This window comes from Phyllobates terribilis, unplaced genomic scaffold (genome assembly GCF_046119375.1).
Source record: "Phyllobates terribilis strain yellow unplaced genomic scaffold, ASM4611937v1 Scaffold_8__6_contigs__length_399053987, whole genome shotgun sequence".
Lineage (NCBI taxonomy): Eukaryota > Metazoa > Chordata > Amphibia > Anura > Dendrobatidae > Phyllobates > Phyllobates terribilis.
The window spans coordinates 377,777,744-377,803,384 of NW_027362768.1; the positions used below are offsets into that span (position 1 = coordinate 377,777,744).

At 37.4% G+C, this 25,641-nt stretch overlaps 1 protein-coding gene across 1 annotated transcript in view; it reads left to right on the forward strand.

Moving 5' to 3' along the window:
* The window catches only part of RAD18 (RAD18 E3 ubiquitin protein ligase), a 329,593-nt gene that overhangs the window by 121,790 nt on the left and 182,162 nt on the right, over nt 1-25,641 (forward strand). Inside the window, exon 9 of the mRNA XM_073645023.1 lies at nt 3,969-4,029. Within this exon, the coding sequence (XP_073501124.1) occupies nt 3,969-4,029 (61 nt within the window). The remainder of the gene's footprint in view (nt 1-3,968; nt 4,030-25,641) is intronic.

The following is a 25,641-nucleotide window of genomic DNA, read 5'->3' on the forward strand; positions in this document are numbered from 1 at the left end:
AATTGGGCAGTTCCAAAAAATGTGAAGCGCATCCCCTTTAAGCCCGCAACCGTGCCAACACATAGGGGATTGATCTGTATGGGCTTTGGATAATTTATTGGGAGTTAGATACCATCTTGTAATGATTTTAAAATGGCATTCCTGTAAGTTTGAACAAAGATTAGATGAGTAGGTAAGACTAAGACTGTATTTCCATTGTTCAGTAGTAGTTGTAAGTTTAAGGTCCTTCTCCCAATTATTTTTGTTTTGACCATAACTATATCATCATTGAAGAGGTCATAAATGTTACTTGTTGACCAAATCTCTTTGTTGTTTAAGTTGGTGATTGTTTTTGGTGTTGCACATGTCCACAATCCCCTTTCTTATATGTAATAGCGTGGAATGTTCTTCATCGGGAAGATTACATTTAGCTTTCATTTCCATTTATTGAACCAATCCAGACGTGAGATTCGTACGGTGTTCACTGGTTCTCATTCGGTGCCCCTGGGATTGTCCTCTGAGGGCCACCACCATCCATATAACATGGCAGTAGACGTCTTGTGACCCTGGCCCTTTAAACAGGTTGATGACACAGGCCGATTCCATGTACTCGCCCCTCTGCCTCCGTCATACGCTGATCGATCGGGCCGCACATCATTGCCACACAGCACATCCATTGTCTTCTCTTCCTCACGTTGCTCGCATTATGAGCCGAGCGTCCTTGCTCTCAGAACAATAAAGCTGTGCAAAATTTTTCTAACTTAACCCCTGCCTGTCTGAGCAGCAGCAAAAGCGCCCACTCTCCGAGCCCATCCACGGCGGCACAGGCGACTCCTCGCTTCCATTTCTATGATGTGACCTTTTACTGGGCTGTCAGTTAATAAGAGGCAGTGATGGACCAGAGAAGTCGGGATGACATCAGAGAGCGGGATCGCACTCACTGTGACATTTAATGAAAACTTCCGGGAGACAATGTTCCTACAAACTGTTCAAGATATAGTGTGGTCCTTGATTTTTTTTTACCCCCATATATGAGCGTCCTGAGGTGTTGGGTTCAATGCTCCGGGGTGGAAATGTTTTGCACTTTTCCCTTTTCACAACAGGAGTGACAGAATAAATGGCCATCATTGTTTTCAAAGGGCCTCTGAAATTTGTAGTAATCGGGACGCCAGGCGCAGAATATTCATTGGTCAGTGAAAAAAATCCTAAAAATCTGCCTGTTCAGTATCGTGCTGGTCCTGAATGCCTGGAATCTCCAGAATGATACCGGAGGGATGAATGAACGTGGAGAGGTGCACGGTGGAGAGCGAGTATCCTGCATGGGGTGGGCAGTGAGTATCCTGCCGGGGTCCAATATACTAGGATAGGGCTCCTGCATGGCTCTCACTGGGCATCGTGCAGCAGCCTTGTACTGCACAGCGCTCTGATCGAGTGTGAGATTATTACTGCACAACTACTTTAAAGAGATTGTCCAAAAACCGTTATTACAGATCCACTGGATGGATGATAGATATTTAATCACCAGGGGTCCAGCTGCTGAGACCCCCACTAATTCCAAGAACTAAAGACCCCTGTGTGACTGGAGTGATTCTGAGTATGTGAGACTATGTATGTTCATTGTCTATAGGAGGGATGATTACGCATGTTTAGTACCTCTTTAGGACCAAAGCTCTCATGATCAGTGGGGGGTCTTAGAAACCGGATCCCCAGCTATCATACAGTAATCACATCTCCTTTAAATTTTGAAAGCGGTGCAAGTGTTTTAGGCAGTGAAACGCGCGTCGAGGCTATCCAATACCCCACCTTTTTCTATGCACATTGACTGCTGGTAATTAACATTAGTATAATTTGCTATAATAGATTGAAATGGTATATGCTCACATGATATATGTACCATGGTTGCATGATATGTGGGCATAGGTTGCAGAGACTATTATAGTGATATTACTTTTACTTCTGCCTCCATTTTCATACAACATACACTCTAGTTAATATAGTAACATGTGCTTTGGCCTATTGTTGTACATGTGTATTTTGGCTATATATACTCTGTGATTACCCATATGCTATGTGAACTTGATGCTAATACAATATTGGGGTATATTGTTTTTCCTTGCTTCTGTTTTTTTGCCCATCACTATTTGTATATTATATGTGGTTACATAGTGAGGTAAAGCTTTGTAGCAGCAATTATCTATTAATACATTTTGAAGCTGCTTTTATAGATTTCTTGTTGTACTCAGTAGGTTCATTATGCTTTTTTGAATGTGGGGATTATATTTGTAAAGAGGATCAATATATTTTCTATTATTCTGTTCCTCTGTAGTCCTCTTGGGGGGCCCCATATGGTGTGAGACCATGTAGAAATGAATGAGTTAGTCTGAGGACTCTGATTGACCAGGCTTCACAGAGCTCTATGAAACGCGATGGCAACTGATCTACTATATAATTGTCTTATCCCGTCTGTCTGTCTGTCTGTCTGTCTGTCCTGGAAATCCCGCGTCGCTCATTGGTCCGGCAGCGGCCAATCAGCGCCGCGGGATTTCTGAAAAAAGATGGCGGCCGTTAGCGGCTCATTTGGCGGATGAAGGTCAGCGGCGATGCAGCGGGGAGATGAGCGGTGCTAGCAGCACAACTACCCCGACCGGCGCCGCTGACCTCCATGCGGCTAACGTCGGAAGATCAGCGGCTTGGCCAGCTGATCTCCCGACAGCAAGTGTGAACGGAGGACCAGGGAGCAGCGCCGCCGGTCGGGATGCTTCTGCTGCGAGTAGCCGCTCATCTCCCAGCTTCTCGCAGCAGAAGGAGCCGCACAGGCAGCGCCGCTCCCCGGTCCTTACTAATACGGAGCCGCACAAGCAGCGCCGCTCCCGGGCCCACACTAATACGACGCTGATTGGTCGCGGTGGCCGGCCGCGATTAATCAGCAGAGCGGCGTTTAAATTTGCTGGCCATCTCGCTGATTGGTCGCAGCCGGCCACCGCGACCAATCAGCGAGATGGCCGGCAAATTTAAACGCCACTCTGCTGATTGGTCGCAGCCGGCCACCGCGACCAATCAGCGAGATGGCCGGCAAATTTAAACGCCGCTCTGCTGATTAATCGCGGCCGGCCACCGCGACCAATCAGCGAGATGGGCGGCAAATTTAAACGCCGCTCTGCTGATTGGTCGCGGCCGGCCACTGCGACCAATCAGCGATATCGGCGGCAAATTTAAACAACGCTCTGCTGATTGGTCGCGGACGGCAGACGCGACCAATCAGCGAGATTGGCGCCAAATTTAAACAACGCTCTGCTGATTGGTCGCAACCACCGACCACGACTAATCAGCAGTATTGGCGCCAAATTTAAACCTCGCTCTGCTGATTAGTCGCAACCACCGGCCGTGACCAATCAGTGATATTGGCGCCAAATTTAAACACCGCTTCGCTAATTGGTCGTGGTTACCGGTCACAAATAACCAGCATTATTGGCGACAAATTTAAACACCGCTCTGCTGATTAGTCGCGGCCGTGACCAATCACTATTATTGGCGCCAAATTTAAATAATGCTCTGCTGATTGGTCGCGACCGCCGGCCGCAACCAATTAGCATTATTGCCGCCAAATGTAAACCCCGCTCTGCTGATTGGTCGCTGCCAGCGAACGTGACCAATCAGCATTATTGGCGCCAAATTTAAACCCCGCTCTGCTGATTAGTGAAGACCGCCGGCCGTGACCAATCTGCGATATAGGCGCCAAATTTTAACACCGCTTTGCTGATTGGTCGCGGTTGCCGGCCTCGACCAATCAGCGATTTTGGCGCCAAGTTTAAATACCGCTCTGCTGATTGCGCCCTGTCGGCCGCATACCTATTCTAGAATACCCGATGCTTTAGAATCGGGCCACCATCTAGTGTAATTATATTGGGGTCTTCATATGAAGGTTTCTTTCCTTTTACTTGTTTTATTTCCAGGTTACTGGTTTCTGATTTTCTGCTCCTCTCTCACAGGGCATGACGTTCACTAAGGACCAGAGCGAGGAGCAGATCGACCAGATTCACCAGGATTACAGTGAGTGCTGCTGTGTGTTTGCCTGATATCCAGTGTATGCTCTGTCCCTTGCTTTTGGCGCATGCCCTGTCCCTAGCTGTCGGCGCATGCCCTGTCCCTAGCTGTCGGCGCATGCCCTGTCCCTAGCTGTCGGCGCGCGCCCTGTCCCTAGCTGTCGGCGCTCGCCCTGTCCCTAGCTGTCGGCGCTCGCCCTGTCCCTAGCTGTCGGCGCGCGCCCTGTCCCTAGCTGTCGGCGCGCGCCCTGTCCCTAGCTGTCGGCGCGCGCCCTGTCCCTAGCTGTCGGCGCGCGCCCTGTCCCTAGCTGTCGGCGCGCGCCCTGTCCCTAGCTGTCGGCGCGCGCCCTGTCCCTAGCTTTCGGCGCGCGCCCTGTCCCTAGCTTTCGGCGCGCGCCCTGTCCCTAGCTTTCGGCGCGCGCCCTGTCCCTAGCTTTCGGCGCGCGCCCTGTCCCTTGCTTTCGGCGCGCGCCCTGTCCCTTGCTTTCGGCGCGCGCCCTGTCCCTTGCTTTCGGCGCGCGCCCTGTCCCTTGCTTTCGGCGCGCGCCCTGTCCCTTGCTTTCGGCGCGCGCCCTGTCCCTTGCTTTCGGCGCGCGCCCTGTCCCTTGCTTTCGGCGCGCGCCCTGTCCCTTGCTTTCGGCGCGCGCCCTGTCCCTTGCTTTCGGCGCGCGCCCTGTCCCTCGCTTTCGGCGCCGGCCCTGTCCCTTTCTTTCGGCGAGAAGAAGACTTCAGAAAATCTAATGCACAAATGCACTTTTCACGTTTTATCGGTGATGATCAGTGGTGACGTCCATAGCGCAGATAGGCGAGCTGTCCGGTCTCATCACGCTCTGCAGTACGTGCTGCTACTATAATGCAGATGCGATTTTGGAAGCCGTCATCTGGCTGTATCTACCTCGACATGAAGATATTAAGTTGCATCCATCAATTGTTACTTAAAGTAGAAGTGAACTGTAGAGAAGCCTCCCCTGCTGCCGGTATTGTCATTAGCGCGGCATTGTGCACGGACCTGTTCTGCGGAGCAGCAGGGGCAATCTACAGAAATATCAGCCAAGGCTCGTGGTTGTCGGCTGCCGCGGTCGGCGGTCTGGTTACCCGCAATGTCTTACTTCATCTCCGAGAATCCGCTTCCCATCCTAAACTTTACTGAAGTGTCATATAGTTATTGTCCTCCTGACACATTGTAACTCCTGCAAAATAAATGAGGAGACAATGGGATTTCGACAATAAATTTGTGCACAGCGATAAAATGAGATTTTTTGTGGGTTTGGTAAAGACGCGAAACGATCTGCCGGGATAAATGATAATTGCCTGCTAATATTTAATGGTTTGCTGTGAAACTACTCCTGACTTTTATCTCTGGAAGATTTACCCCATGGAGGTTTACAGATAGAGACCTTAATGGTTATCAAAATGAAAAAACAATTGTGTCTGGACTCAGAAACCACAGATATATAGGAACTCCGAACCTAAAGGGAGAATCCTCATCAAAACTGACAGGAAAGAAGAATATAATACAAAGCGACCAACCCCAGCCCACATACCGACAGAACGGAAAATATGGCTTGTATAAATTGTATCAGGCAGGAAAAAAATAATCAAACGTCTGTGTGTATCCATTATATGTATAAATCTGAGCCGCTGTATCACAACTGTGGCATTTTACCCTTTTTTATAGTATTAGAGTAGTTACATTCTTGTACATAGGGGGCAGTATTATAGTAGTTATATTCTTGTATATAGGAGCAGTATTATAGTAGTTATATTCTTGTACATAGGGGCTGTATTATAGTAGTTATATTCTTGTACATAGGGGCTGTATTATAGTAGTTACATTCTTGTACATAGGGGGCAGTATTATAGTAGTTATATTCTTGTACATAGGGGGCAGTATTATAGTAATATTCTTGTACATAGGGGGCAGTATTATAGTAGTTATATTCTTGTACATAGGGGGCTGTATTATAGTAGTTATATTCTTGTACATAGGGGGCAGTATTATAGTAGTTATATTCTTGTACATAGGGGCAGTATTATAGTAGTTATATTCTTGTACATAGGAGCAGTATTATAGTAGATATATTCTTGTACACAGGAGCAGTATTATAGTAGTTATATTCTTGTACATAGGGGCAGTATTATAGTAGTTATATTCTTGTACATAGGATCAGTATTATAGTAGTTATATTCTTGTACATAGGGGCAGTATTATAGTAGTTATATTCTTGTACATAGGAGCAGTATTATAGTAGTTATATTCTTGTACATAGGGGGCAGTATTATAGTAGTTATATTCTTGTACATAGGGGGAAGTATTATAGTAGTTATATTCTTGTACATAGGGGGCAGTATTATAGTAGTTATATTCTTGTATATAGGGGGCAGTATTATAGTAGTTATATTCTTGTACATAGGAGCAGTATTATAGTAGTTATATTCTTGTACATAGGTGGCAATATTATAGTAGTTATATTCTTGTACGTAGGAGCAGTATTATAGTAGTTATATTCTTGTACATAGGTGGCAGTATTATAGTAGTTATATTCTTGTACATAGGGGACAGTATTATAGTAGTTGTATTCTTGTACATAGGTGGCAGTATTATAGTAGTTATATTCTTGTACATAGGGGGCAGTATTATAGTAGTTATATTCTTGTACATAGGGGACAGTATTATAGTAGTTATATTCTTGTACATATGTGACAGTATTATAGTAGTTATATTCTTGTACATAGGGAGCAGTATTATAGTAGTTATATTCTTGTACATAGGGAGCAGTATTATAGTAGTTATATTCTTGTACATAGGGGCAGTATTATAGTAGTTATATTCTTGTACATAGGGGCAGTATTATAGTAGTTATATTCTTGTACATTGGGGCAGTATTATACTAGTTATATTCTTGTACATAGGAGCAGTATTATAGTAGTTATATTCTTGTACATAGGAGCAGTATTATAGTAGTTATATTCTTGTACATAGGAGCAGTATTATAGTAGTTATAGTCTTGTACATAAAAGCAGTATTATAGTAGTTATAGTCTTGTACATAAAAGCAGTATTATAGTAGTTATATTCTTGTACATAGGAGCAGTATTATAGTAGTTATATTCTTGTACATATTTGCAGTATTATAGTAGTTATATTCGTGTATATAGGGGGCAGTATTATACTAGTTATATTGTACATAGGGAGCAGTATTATAGTAGTTATATTCTTGTACATAGGGAGCAGTATTATAGTAGTTATATTCTTGTACATAGGGAGCAGTATTATAGTAGTTATATTCTTGTACATAGGGGCAGTGTTATAGTAGTTATATTCTTGTACATAGGGGCAGTATTATAGTAGTTATATTCTTGTACATAGGGGCAGTATTATAGCAGTTATATTCTTGTACATAGGGGCAGTATTATAGTAGTTATATTCTTGTACATAGAGGCAGTATTATAGTAGTTATATTCTTGTACATAGGAGCAGTATTATAGTAGTTATATTCTTGTACATAGGAGCAGTATTATAGTAGTTATATTCTTGTACATAGGGGGCAGTATTATAGTAGTTATATTCTTGTACATAGGGAGCAGTATTATAGTAGTTATATTCTTGTACATAGGGACAGTATTATAGTAGTTATATTCTTGTACATAGGGACAGTATTATAGTAGTTATATTCTTATACTTAGGGGCAGTATTATAGTAGTTATATTCTTGTTCATAGGGGGCGGTATTATAGTAGTTATATTCTTGTACATAGGGGCAGTATTATATTAGTTATATTCTTGTACATAGGGAGCAGTATTATAGTAGTTATATTCTTGTACATAGGGACAGTATTATAGTAGTTATATTCTTGTACATAGGGGCAGTATTATTGTAGTTATATTCTTGTACATAGGGAGCAGTATTATAGTAGTTATATTCTTGTACATAGGGGCAGTATTATTGTAGTTATATTCTTGTACATAGGGGCAGTATTATAGCAGTTATTTTCTTGTACATAGGGGCAGTATTATAGTAGTTATATTCTTGTACATAGGAGTAGTATTATAGTAGTTATATTCTTGTACATAGGAGTAGTATTATAGTAGTTATATTCTTGTACATAGGAGCAGTATTATAGTAGTTATATTCTTGTACATAGGAGCAGTATTATAGTAGTTATATTCTTGTATATAGGAGCAGTATTATAGTAGTTATATTCTTGTACATAGGGGGCAGTATTATAGTAGTTATATTCTTATACTTAGGGCAGTATTATAGTAGTTATATTTTTGTTCATAGGGGGCAGTATTATAGTAGTTATATTCTTATACATAGCAGTATTTTAGTAGTTATATTCTTGTACATAGGGGGCAGTATTATAGTAGTTATATTCTTGTGCATAGGGGCAGAATTATAGTAGTTATATTCTTGTACATAGGGGGCAGTATTATAGCAGTTATATTCTTGTACATAGGGACAGTATTATAGTAGTTATATTCTTGTACATAGGGACAGTATTATAGTAGGTATATTCTTGTACATAGGGGCAGTATTATTGTAGTTATATTCTTGTACATAGGGGCAGTATTATAGCAGTTATTTTCTTGTACATAGGAGCAGTATTATAGTAGTTATATTCTTGTACATAGGGACAGTATTATAGTAGTTATATTCTTGTACATAGATGCAGTATTATTGTAGTTATATTCTTGTACATAGGGGCAGTATTATAGCAGTTATATTCTTGTACATAGGGGCAGTATTATTGTAGTTATATTCTTGTACATAGGGGCAGTATTATAGCAGTTATTTTCTTGTACATAGGGGCAGTATTATAGTAGTTATATTCTTGTACATAGGAGTAGTATTATAGTAGTTATATTCTTGTACATAGGAGCAGTATTATAGTAGTTATATTCTTGTACATAGGGGGCAGTATTATAGTAGTTATATTCTTGTACATAGGGGACAGTATTATAGTAGTTATATTCTTGTACATATGTGACAGTATTATAGTAGTTATATTCTTATACATAGCAGTATTATAGTAGTTATATTCTTGTACATAGGGAGCAGTATTATAGTAGTTATATTCTTGTACATAGGGAGCAGTATTATAGTAGTTATATTCTTGTACATAGGGGCAGTATTATAGTAGTTATATTCTTGTACATAGGGGCAGTATTATAGTAGTTATATTCTTGTACATTGGGGCAGTATTATAGTAGTTATATTCTTGTACATAGGAGCAGTATTATAGTAGTTATATTCTTGTACATAGGAGCAGTATTATAGTAGTTATATTCTTGTACATAGGAGCAGTATTATAGTAGTTATAGTCTTGTACATAAAAGCAGTATTATAGTAGTTATAGTCTTGTACATATTTGCAGTATTATAGTAGTTATATTCTTGTACATAGGAGCAGTATTATAGTAGTTATATTCTTGTATATAGGAGCAGTATTATAGTAGTTATATTCTTGTACATAGGGGGCAGTATTATAGTAGTTATATTCTTATACTTAGGGGCAGTATTATAGTAGTTATATTTTTGTTCATTTTGTTCATAGGGGGCAGTATTATAGTAGTTATATTCTTGTACATAGGGACAGTATTATAGTAGTTATATTCTTGTACATAGGGGCAGTATTATAGTAGTTATATTCTTGTACATAGGGAGCAGTATTATAGTAGTTATATTCTTGTACATAGGGACAATATTATAGTAGTTATATTCTTGTACATAGGGACAGTATTATAGTAGTTATATTCTTGTACATAGGGGCAGTATTATTGTAGTTATATTCTTGTACATAGATGCAGTATTATTGTAGTTATATTCTTGTACATAGGGGCAGTATTATAGCAGTTATATTCTTGTACATAGGGGCAGTATTATAGTAGTTATATTCTTATACATAGCAGTATTATAGTAGTTATAGTCTTGTACATAGGGGCAGTATTATAGTAGTTATATTCTTGTACATAGGGGCAGTATTATAGTAGTTATATTCTTGTACATAGGGACAGTATTATAGTAGTTATATTCTTGTACATAGATGCAGTATTATTGTAGTTGTATTCTTGTACATAGGGGCAGTATTATAGTAGTTATTCTTATACATAGCAGTATTATAGTAGTTATATTCTTGTACATAGGGGTAGTATTATATTAGTTATATTCTTATACATAGCAGTATTATAATAGTTATATTCTTGTACATAGGGGCAGTATTATAGTAGTTATATTCTTGTGCATAGGGGCAGAATTATAGTAGTTATATTCTTGTACATAGGGGGCAGTATTATAGCAGTTATATTCTTGTACATAGGGGCAGTATTATAGTAGTTATATTCTTGTATATAGGGGCAGTATTATAGTAGTTATATTGTACATAGGGGGCAGTATTAAAGTAGTTATATTCTTGTACATAGGGGGCAGTATTATAGTAGTTACATTCTTGTACATAGGGGCAGTATTATAGTAGTTATATTCTTGTACATAGGAGCAGTATTATAGTAGTTATATTCTTGTACACAGGAGCAGTATTATAGTAGTTATATTCTTGTACATAGGGGCAGTATTATAGTAGTTATATTCTTGTACATAGGGGCAGTATTATAGTAATTATATTCTTGTACATAGGAGCAGTATTATAGTAGTTATATTCTTGTACATAGGGGGCAGTATTATAGTAGTTATATTCTTGTACATAGGAGCAGTATTATAGTAGTTATATTCTTGTACATAGGGGGCAGTATTATAGTAGTTATATTCTTGTACATAGAGGGAAGTATTATAGTAGTTATATTCTTGTACATAGGGGGCAGTATTATAGTAGTTATATTCTTGTATATAGGGAGCAGTATTATAGTAGTTATATTCTTGTACATAGGAGCAGTATTATAGTAGTTATATTCTTGTACATAGGGGCAGTATTATAGTAGTTATATTCTTGTACATAGGGGCAGTATTATAGTAGTTATATTCTTGTACATAGGAGCAGTATTATAGTAGATATATTCTTGTACACAGGAGCAGTATTATAGTAGTTATATTCTTGTACATAGGGGCAGTATTATAGTAGTTATATTCTTGTACATAGGAGCAGTATTATAGTAGTTATATTCTTGTACATAGGGACAGTATTATAGTAGTTATATTCTTGTACATAGGGGCAGTATTATTGTAGTTATATTCTTGTACATAGGGGCAGTATTATAGCAGTTATTTTCTTGTACATAGGGGCAGTATTATAGTAGTTATATTCTTGTACATAGGAGTAGTATTATAGTAGTTATATTCTTGTACATAGGAGTAGTATTATAGTAGTTATATTCTTGTACATAGGAGCAGTATTATAGTAGTTATATTCTTGTACATAGGAGCAGTATTATAGTAGTTATATTCTTGTATATAGGAGCAGTATTATAGTAGTTATATTCTTGTACATAGGGGGCAGTATTATAGTAGTTATATTCTTATACTTAGGGCAGTATTATAGTAGTTATATTTTTGTTCATAGGGGGCAGTATTATAGTAGTTATATTCTTATACATAGCAGTATTTTAGTAGTTATATTCTTGTACATAGGGGGCAGTATTATAGTAGTTATGTTCTTGTGCATAGGGGCAGAATTATAGTAGTTATATTCTTGTACATAGGGGGCAGTATTATAGCAGTTATATTCTTGTACATAGGGACAGTATTATAGTAGTTATATTCTTGTACATAGGGGCAGTATTATTGTAGTTATATTCTTGTACATAGGGGCAGTATTATAGCAGTTATATTCTTGTACATAGGGGCAGTATTATAGTAGTTATATTCTTGTACATAGGAGTAGTATTATAGTAGTTATATTCTTGTACATAGGAGCAGTATTATAGTAGTTATATTCTTGTACATAGGAGCAGTATTATAGTAGTTATATTCTTGTATATAGGAGCAGTATTATAGTAGTTATATTCTTATACATAGGGGGCAGTATTATAGTAGTTATATTCTTATACTTAGGGGCAGTATTATAGTAGTTATATTTTTGTTCATTTTGTTCATAGGGGGCAGTATTATAGTAGTTATATTCTTGTACATAGGGACAGTATTATAGTAGTTATATTCTTGTACATAGGGGCAGTATTATAGTAGTTATATTCTTGTACATAGGGAGCAGTATTATAGTAGTTATATTCTTGTACATAGGGACAATATTATAGTAGTTATATTCTTGTACATAGGGACAGTATTATAGTAGTTATATTCTTGTACATAGGGGCAGTATTATTGTAGTTATATTCTTGTACATAGATGCAGTATTATTGTAGTTATATTCTTGTACATAGGGGCAGTATTATAGCAGTTATATTCTTGTACATAGGGGCAGTATTATAGTAGTTATATTCTTATACATAGCAGTATTATAGTAGTTATAGTCTTGTACATAGGGGCAGTATTATAGTAGGTATATTCTTGTACATAGGGGCAGTATTATAGTAGTTATATTCTTGTACATAGGGACAGTATTATAGTAGTTATATTCTTGTACATAGATGCAGTATTATTGTAGTTGTATTCTTGTACATAGGGGCAGTATTATAGTAGTTATATTCTTATACATAGCAGTATTATTGTAGTTATATTCTTGTACATAGGGGTAGTATTATATTAGTTATATTCTTATACATAGCAGTATTATAATAGTTATATTCTTGTACATAGGGGGCAGTATTATAGTAGTTATATTCTTGTGCATAGGGGCAGAATTATAGTAGTTATATTCTTGTACATAGGGGGCAGTATTATAGCAGTTATATTCTTGTACATAGGGGCAGTATTATAGTAGTTATATTCTTGTACATAGGGGCAGTATTATAGTAGTTATATTGTACATAGGGGGCAGTATTAAAGTAGTTATATTCTTGTACATAGGGGGCAGTATTATAGTAGTTACATTCTTGTACATAGGGGCAGTATTATAGTAGTTATATTCTTGTACATAGGAGCAGTATTATAGTAGTTATATTCTTGTACACAGGAGCAGTATTATAGTAGTTATATTCTTGTACATAGGGGCAGTATTATAGTAGTTATATTCTTGTACATAAGGGCAGTATTATAGTAATTATATTCTTGTACATAGGAGCAGTATTATAGTAGTTATATTCTTGTACATAGGGGGCAGTATTATAGCAGTTATATTCTTGTACATAGGAGCAGTATTATAGTAGTTATATTCTTGTACATAGGGGGCAGTATTATAGTAGTTATATTCTTGTACATAGAGGGAAGTATTATAGTAGTTATATTCTTGTACATAGGGGGCAGTATTATAGTAGTTATATTCTTGTATATAGGGAGCAGTATTATAGTAGTTATATTCTTGTACATAGGAGCAGTATTATAGTAGTTATATTCTTGTACATAGGGGCAGTATTATAGTAGTTATATTCTTGTACATAGGGGCAGTATTATAGTAGTTATATTCTTGTACATAGGGGCAGTATTATAGTAGTTATATTCTTGTACATAGGAGCAGTATTATATTAGATATATTCTTGTACACAGGAGCAGTATTATAGTAGTTATATTCTTGTACATAGGGGCAGTATTATAGTAGTTATATTCTTGTACATAGGAGCAGTATTATAGTAGTTATATTCTTGTACATAGGGAGCAGTATTATAGTAGTTATATTTTTGTACATAGGAGCAGTATTATAGTAGTTATATTCTTGTACATAGGGGGAAGTGTTATAGTAGTTATATTCTTGTACATAGGGGGAAGTATTATAGTAGTTATATTCTTGTACATAGGGGGCAGTATCATAGTAGTTATATTCTTGTATATAGGGAGCAGTATTATAGTAGTTATATTATTGTACATAGGAGCAGTATTATAGTAGTTATATTCTTGTACATAGGTGGCAGTATTATAGTAGTTATATTCTTGTATATAGGGAGCAGTATTATAGTAGTTATTTTATTGTACATAGGAGCAGTATTATAGTAGTTATATTCTTGTACATAGGGGGCAGTATTATAGTAGTTATATTCTTGTACATAGGGGGAAGTATTATAGTAGTTATATTCTTGTACATAGGGGGCAGTATCATAGTAGTTATATTCTTGTATATAGGGAGCAGTATTATAGTAGTTATATTATTGTACATAGGAGCAGTATTATAGTAGTTATATTCTTGTACATAGGTGGCAGTATTATAGTAGTTATATTCTTGTACGTAGGAGCAGTATTATAGTAGTTATATTCTTGTACATAGGTGGCAGTATTATAGTAGTTATATTCTTGTACATAGGGGACAGTATTATAGTAGTTATATTCTTGTACATAGGTGGCAGTATTATAGTAGTTATATTCTTGTACAAAGGAGCAGTATTATAGTAGTTATGTTCTTGTACATAGGGGACAGTATTATAGTAGTTATATTCTTATACATAGCAGTATTATAGTAGTTATATTCTTGTACATATGTGACAGTATTATAGTAGTTATATTCTTATACATAGCAGTATTATAGTAGTTATATTCTTATACATAGCAGTATTATAGTAGTTATATTCTTGTACATATGTGACAGTATTATAGTAGTTATATTCTTATACATAGCAGTATTATAGTAGTTATATTCTTGTACAGAGTGGGCAGTATTATAGTAGTTATATTCTTGTACATAGGGGCAGTATTATAGTAGTTATATTCTTGTACATAGGTGGCAGTATTATAGTAGTTATATTCTTGTACATAGGGGCAGTATTATAGAAGTTATATTCTTGTACATAGGGGCAGTATTATAGTAGTTATATTCTTGTACATTGGGTCAGTATTATAGTAGTTATATTCTTGTACATAGGGACAGTATTATAGTAGTTATATTTTTGTACAGAGGGGCAGTATTATTGTAGTTATATTCTTGTAAATAGGGGCAGTATTATTGTAGTTATATTCTTGTACATAGGGGCAGTATTATAGCAGTTATATTCTTGTACATAGGGGCAGTATTATAGTCTTTATATTCTTATACATAGCAGTATTATAGTAGTTATATTCTTGTACATAGGGGGCAATATTATAGTAGTTACATTCTTGTACATAGCGGGCAGTATTATAGTAGTTATATTCTTATACATAGCGGGCAGTATTATAGTAGTTATATTCTTATACATAGGGGGCAGTATTATAGTAGTTATATTCTTATACATAGCGGGCAGTATTATAGTAGTTATATTCTTATACATAGGGGGCAGTATTATAGTAGTTATATTCTTGTACATAGGGGCAGTATTATAGTAGTTATATTCTTATACATAGGGGCAGTATTATAGTAGTTATATTCTTATACATAGGGGGCAGTGTTATTGTAGTTATATTCTTGTACATAGGGGGCTGTATTATAGTAGAATCATAGAATCATAGAATAGTAGAGTTGGAAGGGACCTCCTGGGTCATCTGGTTCAACCCCCTGCTCAAAGCAGGATTCACTAAATCATCTCAGACAGATGTCTGTCCAGCCTCTGTTTGAAGACGTCCATTGAAGGGGAACTCACCACCTCTCGTGGCCGCCTGTTCCACTCATTAATCACCCTAACTGTCAAAAAGTTTTTTCTAATATCTAATCTGTGTCTCCTCCCATTTAGTTTCATCCCATTGCTTCTAGTCTTTCCATGTGCAAATGAGAATAAAGATGATCCTTCTACAATGTGACAGCCCTTGACATATTTGTAGACAGCTATTAAGTCTCCTCTCAGTCTTCTTTTTTGCAAGCTAAACATTCCCAAATCCTGCAACCGTTTCTCATAGGACATGGTTTGCAGACCAGTCACCATTCTGGTCGCTCTTCTCTGAACTTGCTCCAGTTTGTCTATGTCTTTTTTAAAATGTGGTGCCCAAAACTGTACACAGTATTCCAGATGAGGTCTGACCAAAGAGGAGTAAAGACCGATAATGACTTCACGTGATCTAGACTGTATGCTTCTGTTAACACATCCCAGAATTGTATTTGCCTTTTTTGCTGCTGCATCACACTGTTGACTCATGTTAAGTCTATGATCTATTAGTATACCTAAGTCTTTTTCACATGTACTGTTGCTTAGCTCTATTCCTCCCATTCTGTATATGCTTTTTTCATTTTTATTGCCCAGATGTAGTACTTTGCATTTTTCCCTGTTAAAAACCATTCTGTTGGTTGCTGCCCACTGCTCCAATTTATTTAGGTCTTTTTGAATCCTCTCTCTCTCTTCTCTAGTATTAGCTATCCCTCCTAGCTTTGTGTCATCAGCAAATTTAATCAGTTTACCCTCAATTCCTTCATCTAAATCATTGATAAAGATGTTGAACAATACAGGTCCCAGGACGGAGCCCTGTGGTACCCCACTTGAGACATTCATCCAGCTGGATGTGAAGCCATTTACAATCACCCTTTGAGTCCGATCACTAAGCCAGTTATGAATCCACCTAACAGTTGCCTGGTCCATTGCATACTTGGTCATTTTTTCAATAAGGATGGTGTGAGATACTTTGTCAAATGCTTTGCTGAAGTCAAGATATACTATATCTACAGCATTTCCCTGATCCACCCAGTCAGTGATTCTGTCATAGAAGGAAATTAAGTTAGTCTGACATGACTTGTTAGTTATAAACCCATGCTGACTCTGGTTAATCACTTCATTCTTATCCATGTACTTACATACATGTTGTTTAATAATTTGTTCAAAGATCTTTCCTGGTATAGAAGTCAGACTCACCGGCCTATAGTTCCCTGGGTCCACCTTCTTCCCCTTTTTGAAGATAGGAACAACATTTGCTCTTCTCCAGTCTTCTGGGACTTCTCCTGTTCTCCAAGAATTTTCAAAGATTATGGAGAGTGGTTCTAAAATTTCTTCTACGATCTCCTTCAGTACTCTGGGGTGTAATTCATCTGGACCTGGAGACTTGAACTCATTTATGTTAGCTAAATATTCCCTCACAATCTTTCTGTTTACAGATAACTTGGATTCTTCTATTCCTTTAAAAGGACAGTGAAGATCAGTTGATGTTACATTTTCTTTCTGAGAGAAAACAGATGCAAAATAGGAATTAAAAAGTTTGGCCTTCTCAACATCCTCTCTTACCATTTCTCCATTTTCATCCTGTAAAAATCCTATAGCATCTTTGACTTTTCTTTTACTTTTGACATACCCCCAAAATCCTTTTTTATTGCTTTTGACATCTCTTGCAAGCCTTAATTCATTGTCAGCTTTAGCTAACCTGATACATGCCCTGCAGGATCTGCAGACTGTATTATAATCTGCTTTAGATATGCCTCCCTCTTTCTATTTAATAAACATTTCTTTCTTTCTTTTTAGCATGTGTTTAAGTTCTGTGTTCATCCATCCTGGTTTCCTTAAATGCTTCCCATTCTTCCTACTTTTCGGGATTGTTAACGATTGTGCTTTGAGAATCTCATTTTTAAAAATTTCCCATCCTTCCTGGACATTTTTGTCCTTAAGGACATCCAGCCATTGGATCCCTCCTATTCTCTTTGAGTCTCTTAAAATCTGCCTTTCTAAAATCTAACCTTGAAGTTTGAGTCTTCACATGTCTTCCTCCTCTAGTTATCCAAAATTCTATAATAGCATGATCGCTGCCTCCTAGGGTCCCAGCCACTTTTACCTCCTCAACCATTTCCTCCTTGTTTATAAGGATTAGATCCAAAGTAGCAGATCCCCTTGTTTTCTCCCCTACCTTTTGGAAGATAAAGTTGTCAGCAAGAGAGAATAAGAATTTGCTTGACCTGTTAGTTTTACTTGAGAGAGATTCCCAACAAATGTCTGGATAGTTGTAGTTATATTCTTGTACATAGGAGCAGTATTATAGTAGTTATATTCTTGTACATAGGGAGCAGTATTATAGTAGTTATATTCTTGTACATAGGGGGCAGTATTATAGTAGTTATATTCTTGTACATAGGGGGAAGTATTATAGTAGTTATATTCTTGTACATAGGGGGCAGTATTATAGTAGTTATATTCTTGTATATAGGGAGCAGTATTATAGTAGTTATATTCTTGTACGTAGGAGCAGTATTATAGTAGTTATATTCTTGTACATAGGTGGCAGTATTATAGTAGTTATATTCTTGTACGTAGGAGCAGTATTATAGTAGTTATAGTCTTGTACATAGGTGGCAGTATTATAGTAGTTATATTCTTGTACATAGGGGACAGTATTATAGTAGTTATATTCTTGTACATAGGTGGCAGTATTACAGTAGTTATATTCTTGTATTCTTGTACATAGGGGACAGTATTATAGTAGTTATATTCTTGTACATATATGACATTATTATAGTAGTTATATTCTTATACATAGCAGTATTATAGTAGTTATATTCTTGTACAGAGTGGGCAGTATTATAGTAGTTATATTCTTGTACATAGGGGCAGTATTATAGTAGTTATATTCTTGTACATAGGTGGCAGTATTATAGTAGTTATATTCTTGTACAGAGGGCCAGTATTATTGTAGTTATATTCTTGTAAATAGCGGCAGTATTATTGTAGTTATATTCTTGTACATAGGGGCAGTATTATAGCAGTTATATTCTTGTACATAGGGGCAGTATTATAGTCTTTATATTCTTATACATAGCAGTATTATAGTAGTTATATTCTTGTACATAGGGGGCAATATTATAGTAGTTACATTCTTGTACATAGGGGCAGTATTATAGTAGTTATATTCTTATACATAGGGGGCAGTATTATAGTAGTTATATTCTTGTACATAGGGGCAGTATTATAGTAGTTATATTCTTATAGGGGCAGTATTATAGTAGTTATATTCTTATACATAGGGGGCAGTATTATTGTAGTTATATTCTTGTACATAGGGGCAGTATTATAGCAGTTATATTCTTGTACATAGGGGCAGTATTATACTAGTTATATTCTTATACATAGCGGGCAGTATTATAGTAGTTATATTCTTGTACATAGGGGTTAGTATTATAGTAGTTATATTCCTGTACATAGGGGGCAGTATTATAGTAGTTATATTCTTGTACATAGGAGCAGTATTATAGTAGTTATATTCTTGTACATAGGTGGCAGTATTATAGTAGTTATATTCTTGTACATAGGGGACAGTATTATAGTAGTTATATTCTTGTACATAGGTGGCAGTATTACAGTAGTTATATTCTTGTATTCTTGTACATAGGGGACAGTATTATAGTAGTTATATTCTTGTACATATATGACATTATTATAGTAGTTATATTCTTATACATAGCAGTATTATAGTAGTTATATTCTTGTACAGAGTGGGCAGTATTATAGTAGTTATATTCTTGTACATAGGGGCAGTATTATAGTAGTTATATTCTTGTACATAGGTGGCAGTATTATAGTAGTTATATTCTTGTACAGAGGGCCAGTATTATTGTAGTTATATTCTTGTAAATAGCGGCAGTATGATTGTAGTTATATTCTTGTACATAGGGGCAGTATTATAGCAGTTATATTCTTGTACATAGGGGCAGTATTATAGTCTTTATATTCTTATACATAGCAGTATTATAGTAGTTATATTCTTGTACATAGGGGGCAATATTATAGTAGTTACATTCTTGTACATAGGGGCAGTATTATAGTAGTTATATTCTTATACATAGGGGGCAGTATTATAGTAGTTATATTCTTGTGCATAGGGGCAGTATTATAGTAGTTATATTCTTATAGGGGCAGTATTATAGTAGTTATATTCTTATACATAGGGGGCAGTATTATTGTAGTTATATTCTTGTACATAGGGGCAGTATTATAGCAGTTATATTCTTGTACATAGGGGCAGTATTATAGTAGTTATATTCTTATACATAGCGGGCAGTATTATAGTAGTTATATTCTTGTACATAGGGGTTAGTATTATAGTAGTTATATTCCTGTACATAGGGGGCAGTATTATAGTAGTTATATTCTTGTACATAGGGACAGTATTATAGTAGTTATATTCTTGTACATAGCGGGCAGTATTATAGTAGTTATATTCTTGTACATAGCGGGCAGTATTATAGTAGTTATATTCTTGTACATAGGGGCAGTATTATAGTAGTTATATTCTTGTACATAGGGGCAGTATTATAGTAGTTATATTCTTGTACATAGGGGCAGTATTATAGTAGTTATATTCTTGTACACAGGGGGCAGTATTATAGTAGTTATATTCTTGTACATAGGGGCAATATTATAGTAGTTATATTCTTGTACATAGGGGCAGTATTATGGTAGTTATATTCTTGTACATAGGAGCAGTATTATAGTAGTTATATTCTTGTACATAGGAGCAGTATTATAGTAGTTATATTCTTGTACATAGGGGGCAGTATTATAGTAGTTATATTCTTGTACATAGGAGCAGTATTATAGTAGTTATATTCTTGTACATAGGAGCAGTATTATAGTAGTTATATTCTTGTACATAGGAGCAGTATTATAGTAGTTATATTCTTGTACATAGGAGCAGTATTATAGTAGTTATATTCTTGTACATAGGAGCAGTATTATAGTAGTTATATTCTTGTACATAGGGGCAGTATTATAGTAGTTATATTCTTGTATATAGGGGGCAGTATTATAGTAGTTATATTCTTGTATATAGGGGGCAGTATTATAGTAGTTATATTCTTGTATATAGGGGGCAGTATTATAGTAGTTATATTCTTGTACATAGGGGGCAGTATTATAGCAGTTATATTCTTTTACATAGGAGTAGTATTATAGTAGTTATATTCTTGTACATAGGAGCAGTATTATAGTAGTTATATTCTTGTACATAGGGGCAGTATTATAGTAGTTATATTCTTGTATATAGGGGGCAGTATTATAGTAGTTATATTCTTGTACATAGGGGGCAGTATTATAGTAGTTATATTCTTGTACATAAGGAGTAGTATTATAGTAGTTATATTCTTGTACATAAGGGGCAGTATTATAGTAGTTATATTCTTGTTCATAGGAGTAGTATTATAGCAGTTCTATTCTTGTACATAGGAGTAGTATTATAGTAATATTCTTGTACATAGGAGCAGTATTATAGTAGTTATATTCTTGTACATAGGGGCAGTATTATAGTAGTTATATTCTTGTATATAGGGGGCAGTATTATAGTAGTTATATTCTTGTACATAGGGGGCAGTATTATAGTAGTTATATTCTTGTACATAGTGGGCAGTATTATAGTAGTTATATTCTTGTATATAGGGGCAGTATTATAGTAGTTATATTCTTGTACATAGTGGGCAGTATTATAGTAGTTATATTCTAGTACATAGGGGGCAGTATTATAGTAGTTATATTCTTGTACATAGGGGGCAGTATTATAGTAGTTATATTCTTGTACATAGGGGGGCAGTATTATAGTAATATTCTTGTACACAGGAGCAGTATTATAGTAGTTATATTCTTGTACATAGGAGCAGTATTACAGTAGTTATATTCTTGTACATAGGAGCAGTATTATAGTAGTTATATTCTTGTATATAGGGGGCAGTATTATAGTAGTTATATTCTTGTACATAGGAGCAGTATTATAGTAGTTATATTCTTGTACATAGGGGCAGTATTATAGTAGTTATATTCTTGTACATAGGGGGCAGTATTACAGTAGTTGTATCTCATTGCTCGTCTAGTAGATGAGACTTGGCATTTTCGTATATCTTTTGAGAGTTTTATTATTAAATGAGGAGCAGATGGTCTCATTTAGAATGTGGGAAAGTTTACTAAGACTCCAGTATTTGCTGTTAACAATAAATATTAAGTATTTAATTTACCATTTACGTCAAGATTGCGTCGTCCCGCAGCCATGAGTTGAATACATTCAGAGTAACCTCCGGCCTGTGCGCTCGTTGAGGAGCTTTTACAGGAGCCCGCGTCGCCCATAGATCTGGTGGCCACTTATTGTCCCATTGTGACATTCAGTTAAAAAAGAAACAAAATATCCGTCCGCACATATTGGCAGCCGCAAAAGGAAATTGTTGTTTGCTTCATTTTATCGTTGCAGGTTTAGTTTGCTGAAGCGGCCGATTGTTATTCCGCTGAATGAGTAATAATTTTTATAGGTCACATTACAATCCTGCTGCCGCACTAAATGATAAACTTGGTTATGAGTCCTGTATGGCTCGTGCTGAGCTTCATCAGGATGGTCAGAAATGTAGCGATCTTCTGTATCTTCATCATAATAGAGAAGGGGCTGAAATCTGTAAATTCATCACTTTTTTGCGATCCTTTGACATTCCTAATATTATACATCGACGAGCTGCCCCTGTTCTCTGCCTCCGCGGTGTCCGAGCAGTCAGACCTATGTGTATATCACTTATATGTTAGTAGTGTTACCCTCAGAATAGAAATGACACCGGTGACTTCTTCAAGAAACGTGACTCCTTCTCTTGCTCTCTTCCTCCTCCTTGCTTTGCACTGCAGCTTTACTTTCTCAGAATAACTGCTAGTATAACCACCGAGCGTGTATGTACGGAGAATTAATATCCATTGCAGCAAGGGCAAAGTATTCTAACCCCGCCTCCAAATGAAGGGGCGGGGCATCCCATGATGGGCGGAGCCTCCTTATCTGCAATATCATAAAATTTAAAAGTAATTTATCATTTTTTTTGCTGTGTGCTTCTTCTGTTTAGCTGCCAGTTAATAAAAACTGTCTTAAAATAAGAAGCCTCTATTAAGATGAATTGCAGTTTGCCGCTTTCGCCGACGTCGAGGATTGTGATTTCCGTTCTTAATAACCTCCTTTTTTTTTGTTTTCATTCCCTTTTAATTCCACGCAATGATTTACGACGTGTGACTCCGAGCGCTCGTCTGGAATGTTCCGGCGGAGCGGGACGGAGTCAATTATTAATTCTCCCGATAAAATCCACGTTACTGTTTAATAGAGCGCGCTGACAATAGCGCCCGCGTGAAGAGCGAATACTAGAATGGGACCCGATTTTGTAGGTTATTTTTTTTTTTATTTCTGGAACCAGATGTTTAATTTGTGTGCACAGAATTTAAAGATGTATTATTACAAGAAGAAATACAGCGCCAGGGGAATTCTGCACAATCCTTTACCGGAAAAGTGGTAGATAACTGTCGCTAAACGTGTTCCCATCAGCAGGGGGCAGTGAAGAGCAGAGACTCGGAACATCAGTGATCATGAAGGTTCGTGGTTATCATTTAGATCTCTGCTCTTTTTTTTTGGGAGCCTCTTCCCTCCGTCATTCCTTCCGTACATCTGTTTACCCTTCCCTAATGGGCTCGCCGGCATGATGAAGGACCCCGTGCGTCTCCGTCCAAACAACGTGGAGTCGTCGTAACATTTCTTGTCTTATAAACAACAGTTTTCTTGTTACTTTAAGTTCCGTCCAAAATATCAGAAGAAAAGCAGAAAAGTTGTGGATTCCTGGAGGACGCTCGCAGGATCCGACCACGTGAGCCTGTGTTCACAGACGCTTCCGTACGTGCGGCCGCTGACTTTCTACGGAGCTTGGACTCGCTCACAAGAGTTTATCGAATACTGAATCAATGGAGTTAGGAAAACGCTTATCCCCCAATATTGATGTGGTATTTCCAGATCTCCTCATGGCAGGATTCACCGGCCCAGAGGTTACTCTGACGCTTCTGTTTTTGGACCCTGGCATTGCATGATTGGATAATGGAGTTGATGAGAAAGATTAAGAGTGCATCCAACTTAAAGGGGTCTTCCAATCTCCTTTTACCATGGTATTAAATAACAGTAAGCGGTATACCTTAGCAATCTCCTTCCCTTGCTGATGCTTTCCTGGTCCTGTCCATCTTTGCCGAGCTCCAGGCCGGCGTGCCTATACATGACTGCTGGAGCATTGATGTCTGGACACCGCTAAGGTCCCTGCTGCGGACACTGGTTCAAAAAGCTGAAAAACTCTTTTGGACTTTGTTCTTATTACAATTATCCCTTTTTTTTGTTAGAAGGAAATTAAGAAAAGTTCAAGAATATTCTGTTGTTGGCAAGGAAGCTGACGGCTACGGTGTAATTCTCCTGCAGCGCCACCACACGGCTACAGTCCATGTAATTCTTGTGCATGTTGTATCCTATTTATAGACCCTCTTTGCTGAATGAGAGACCCCCTTTCTTTTCTCAGAATTCCCAAATAAGGTCTATGACAATGTGTTTTCTTACCCAGCGAGTTCCTTAAATTCTGCAACTTTCTAATAGACCTACAGTACCCCCATTCATCAAACTTGTTGAAACTTTGCAAAAGTTTTGCAACTTTAGACGTCATCACATCAGTCCCAGACAGTTCTGCCAACTTTATAAACGAGAGGAGCTCAGCCGAGAGGGACCGTGGCCAAACACGGACGACAAATGCATCACAATTTACGCCACAAAAGTGGCCTTAATTGTGACAGATCTGCTCTCCAGCCAAGGACTTCAGTACATTTCTGGCGCACTGCAGCTGAAAGGATGCACCGATTCATTTAGAGGACACGTCTGTAAGTGGATTTGGCTCTTCTCACTGCAGCGCTCACTGAAAACTGTCGTACAAAATATCAGTCTTGATAAAATGGGGCCTTTGTGTTACATGAGGTCATAGACCTTGTGTACATTTTTCTCGATAAGTTGAGCAAATGATAGGAAGCTAAGGTCACGCCGACAGAGTTCCCGTGTCTGCCTGCATTGCCCTCTGTAGCCCCCTGCGGCATCATTTAACAGTTATTATATGGCTGTACTCAAAGCTTGATTCAGTTTACTTATCATTGTCTCTGCCGCAGCTTCACCTGTCCTCCTCCTGCCATCTTGGACTGCAAAACAAGAATCCCATGCGCACCCTTCATTCATTGTCATTTTACTGCCTGCTCCTAGTTTCATTCTTTTCCTGTGTAAGAGTACGGCTCTCTCAGTAATACATGCTGGATGCTCTGAGTTCTGCACCTCTCATGTAACAGCACAGCTTCTTTCCTGGATCGATTTCTCCTATAACCCACAAGGAGTCTTATTTGCTTTATTGACCGACACTGGTACTGAGGCGTGTTTGATTTCCCATTGCCCTGAAGTCTGCCATTTCTTTCCTCCATACTTTGACACTCAACCTGTGTACTTTGTTTTCCCCCTGCCTGCTCCGTTCCTTATCCTTGCGTTATCTGCTTTTCCTGGAGACTTTCATGTCCCCCCACTGTGATCTACAGTTGTCTTTCCTATTGATTTTTTTTTAAGAAATTGGAGGTTGTCACAGAGTGAGATGATGCAGCCTAGATCAATGTCTTCAGCAGGACAGCCAGCTATGATACATAGTTGCACAGACTTTACAGTTGAAAAAAGAAGGCTATGTAGATGCTTAGTTCTCCATTAAGAAACCAAATGAACAAAAAAAAATTGTCATAAGGGAACGTTCACACAAGGGAAACAAGCTGCACAAAATTACTGCGTGTTTTGCAAGATACCTCAGCTGCACATCCTGATTGCATCTTATGGTCTTTGTTGGTGACTTTCCTGTGCAAAACACCCGATTATGTAATTAAAATGTCATTCTCATGTCACCTGGCGCTTTGGGAGCCGTGGTCCTCTGGTCTCCTCTCCAATCGCTCTACACTTGTGATTGCCTGCAGCCGCCGCTT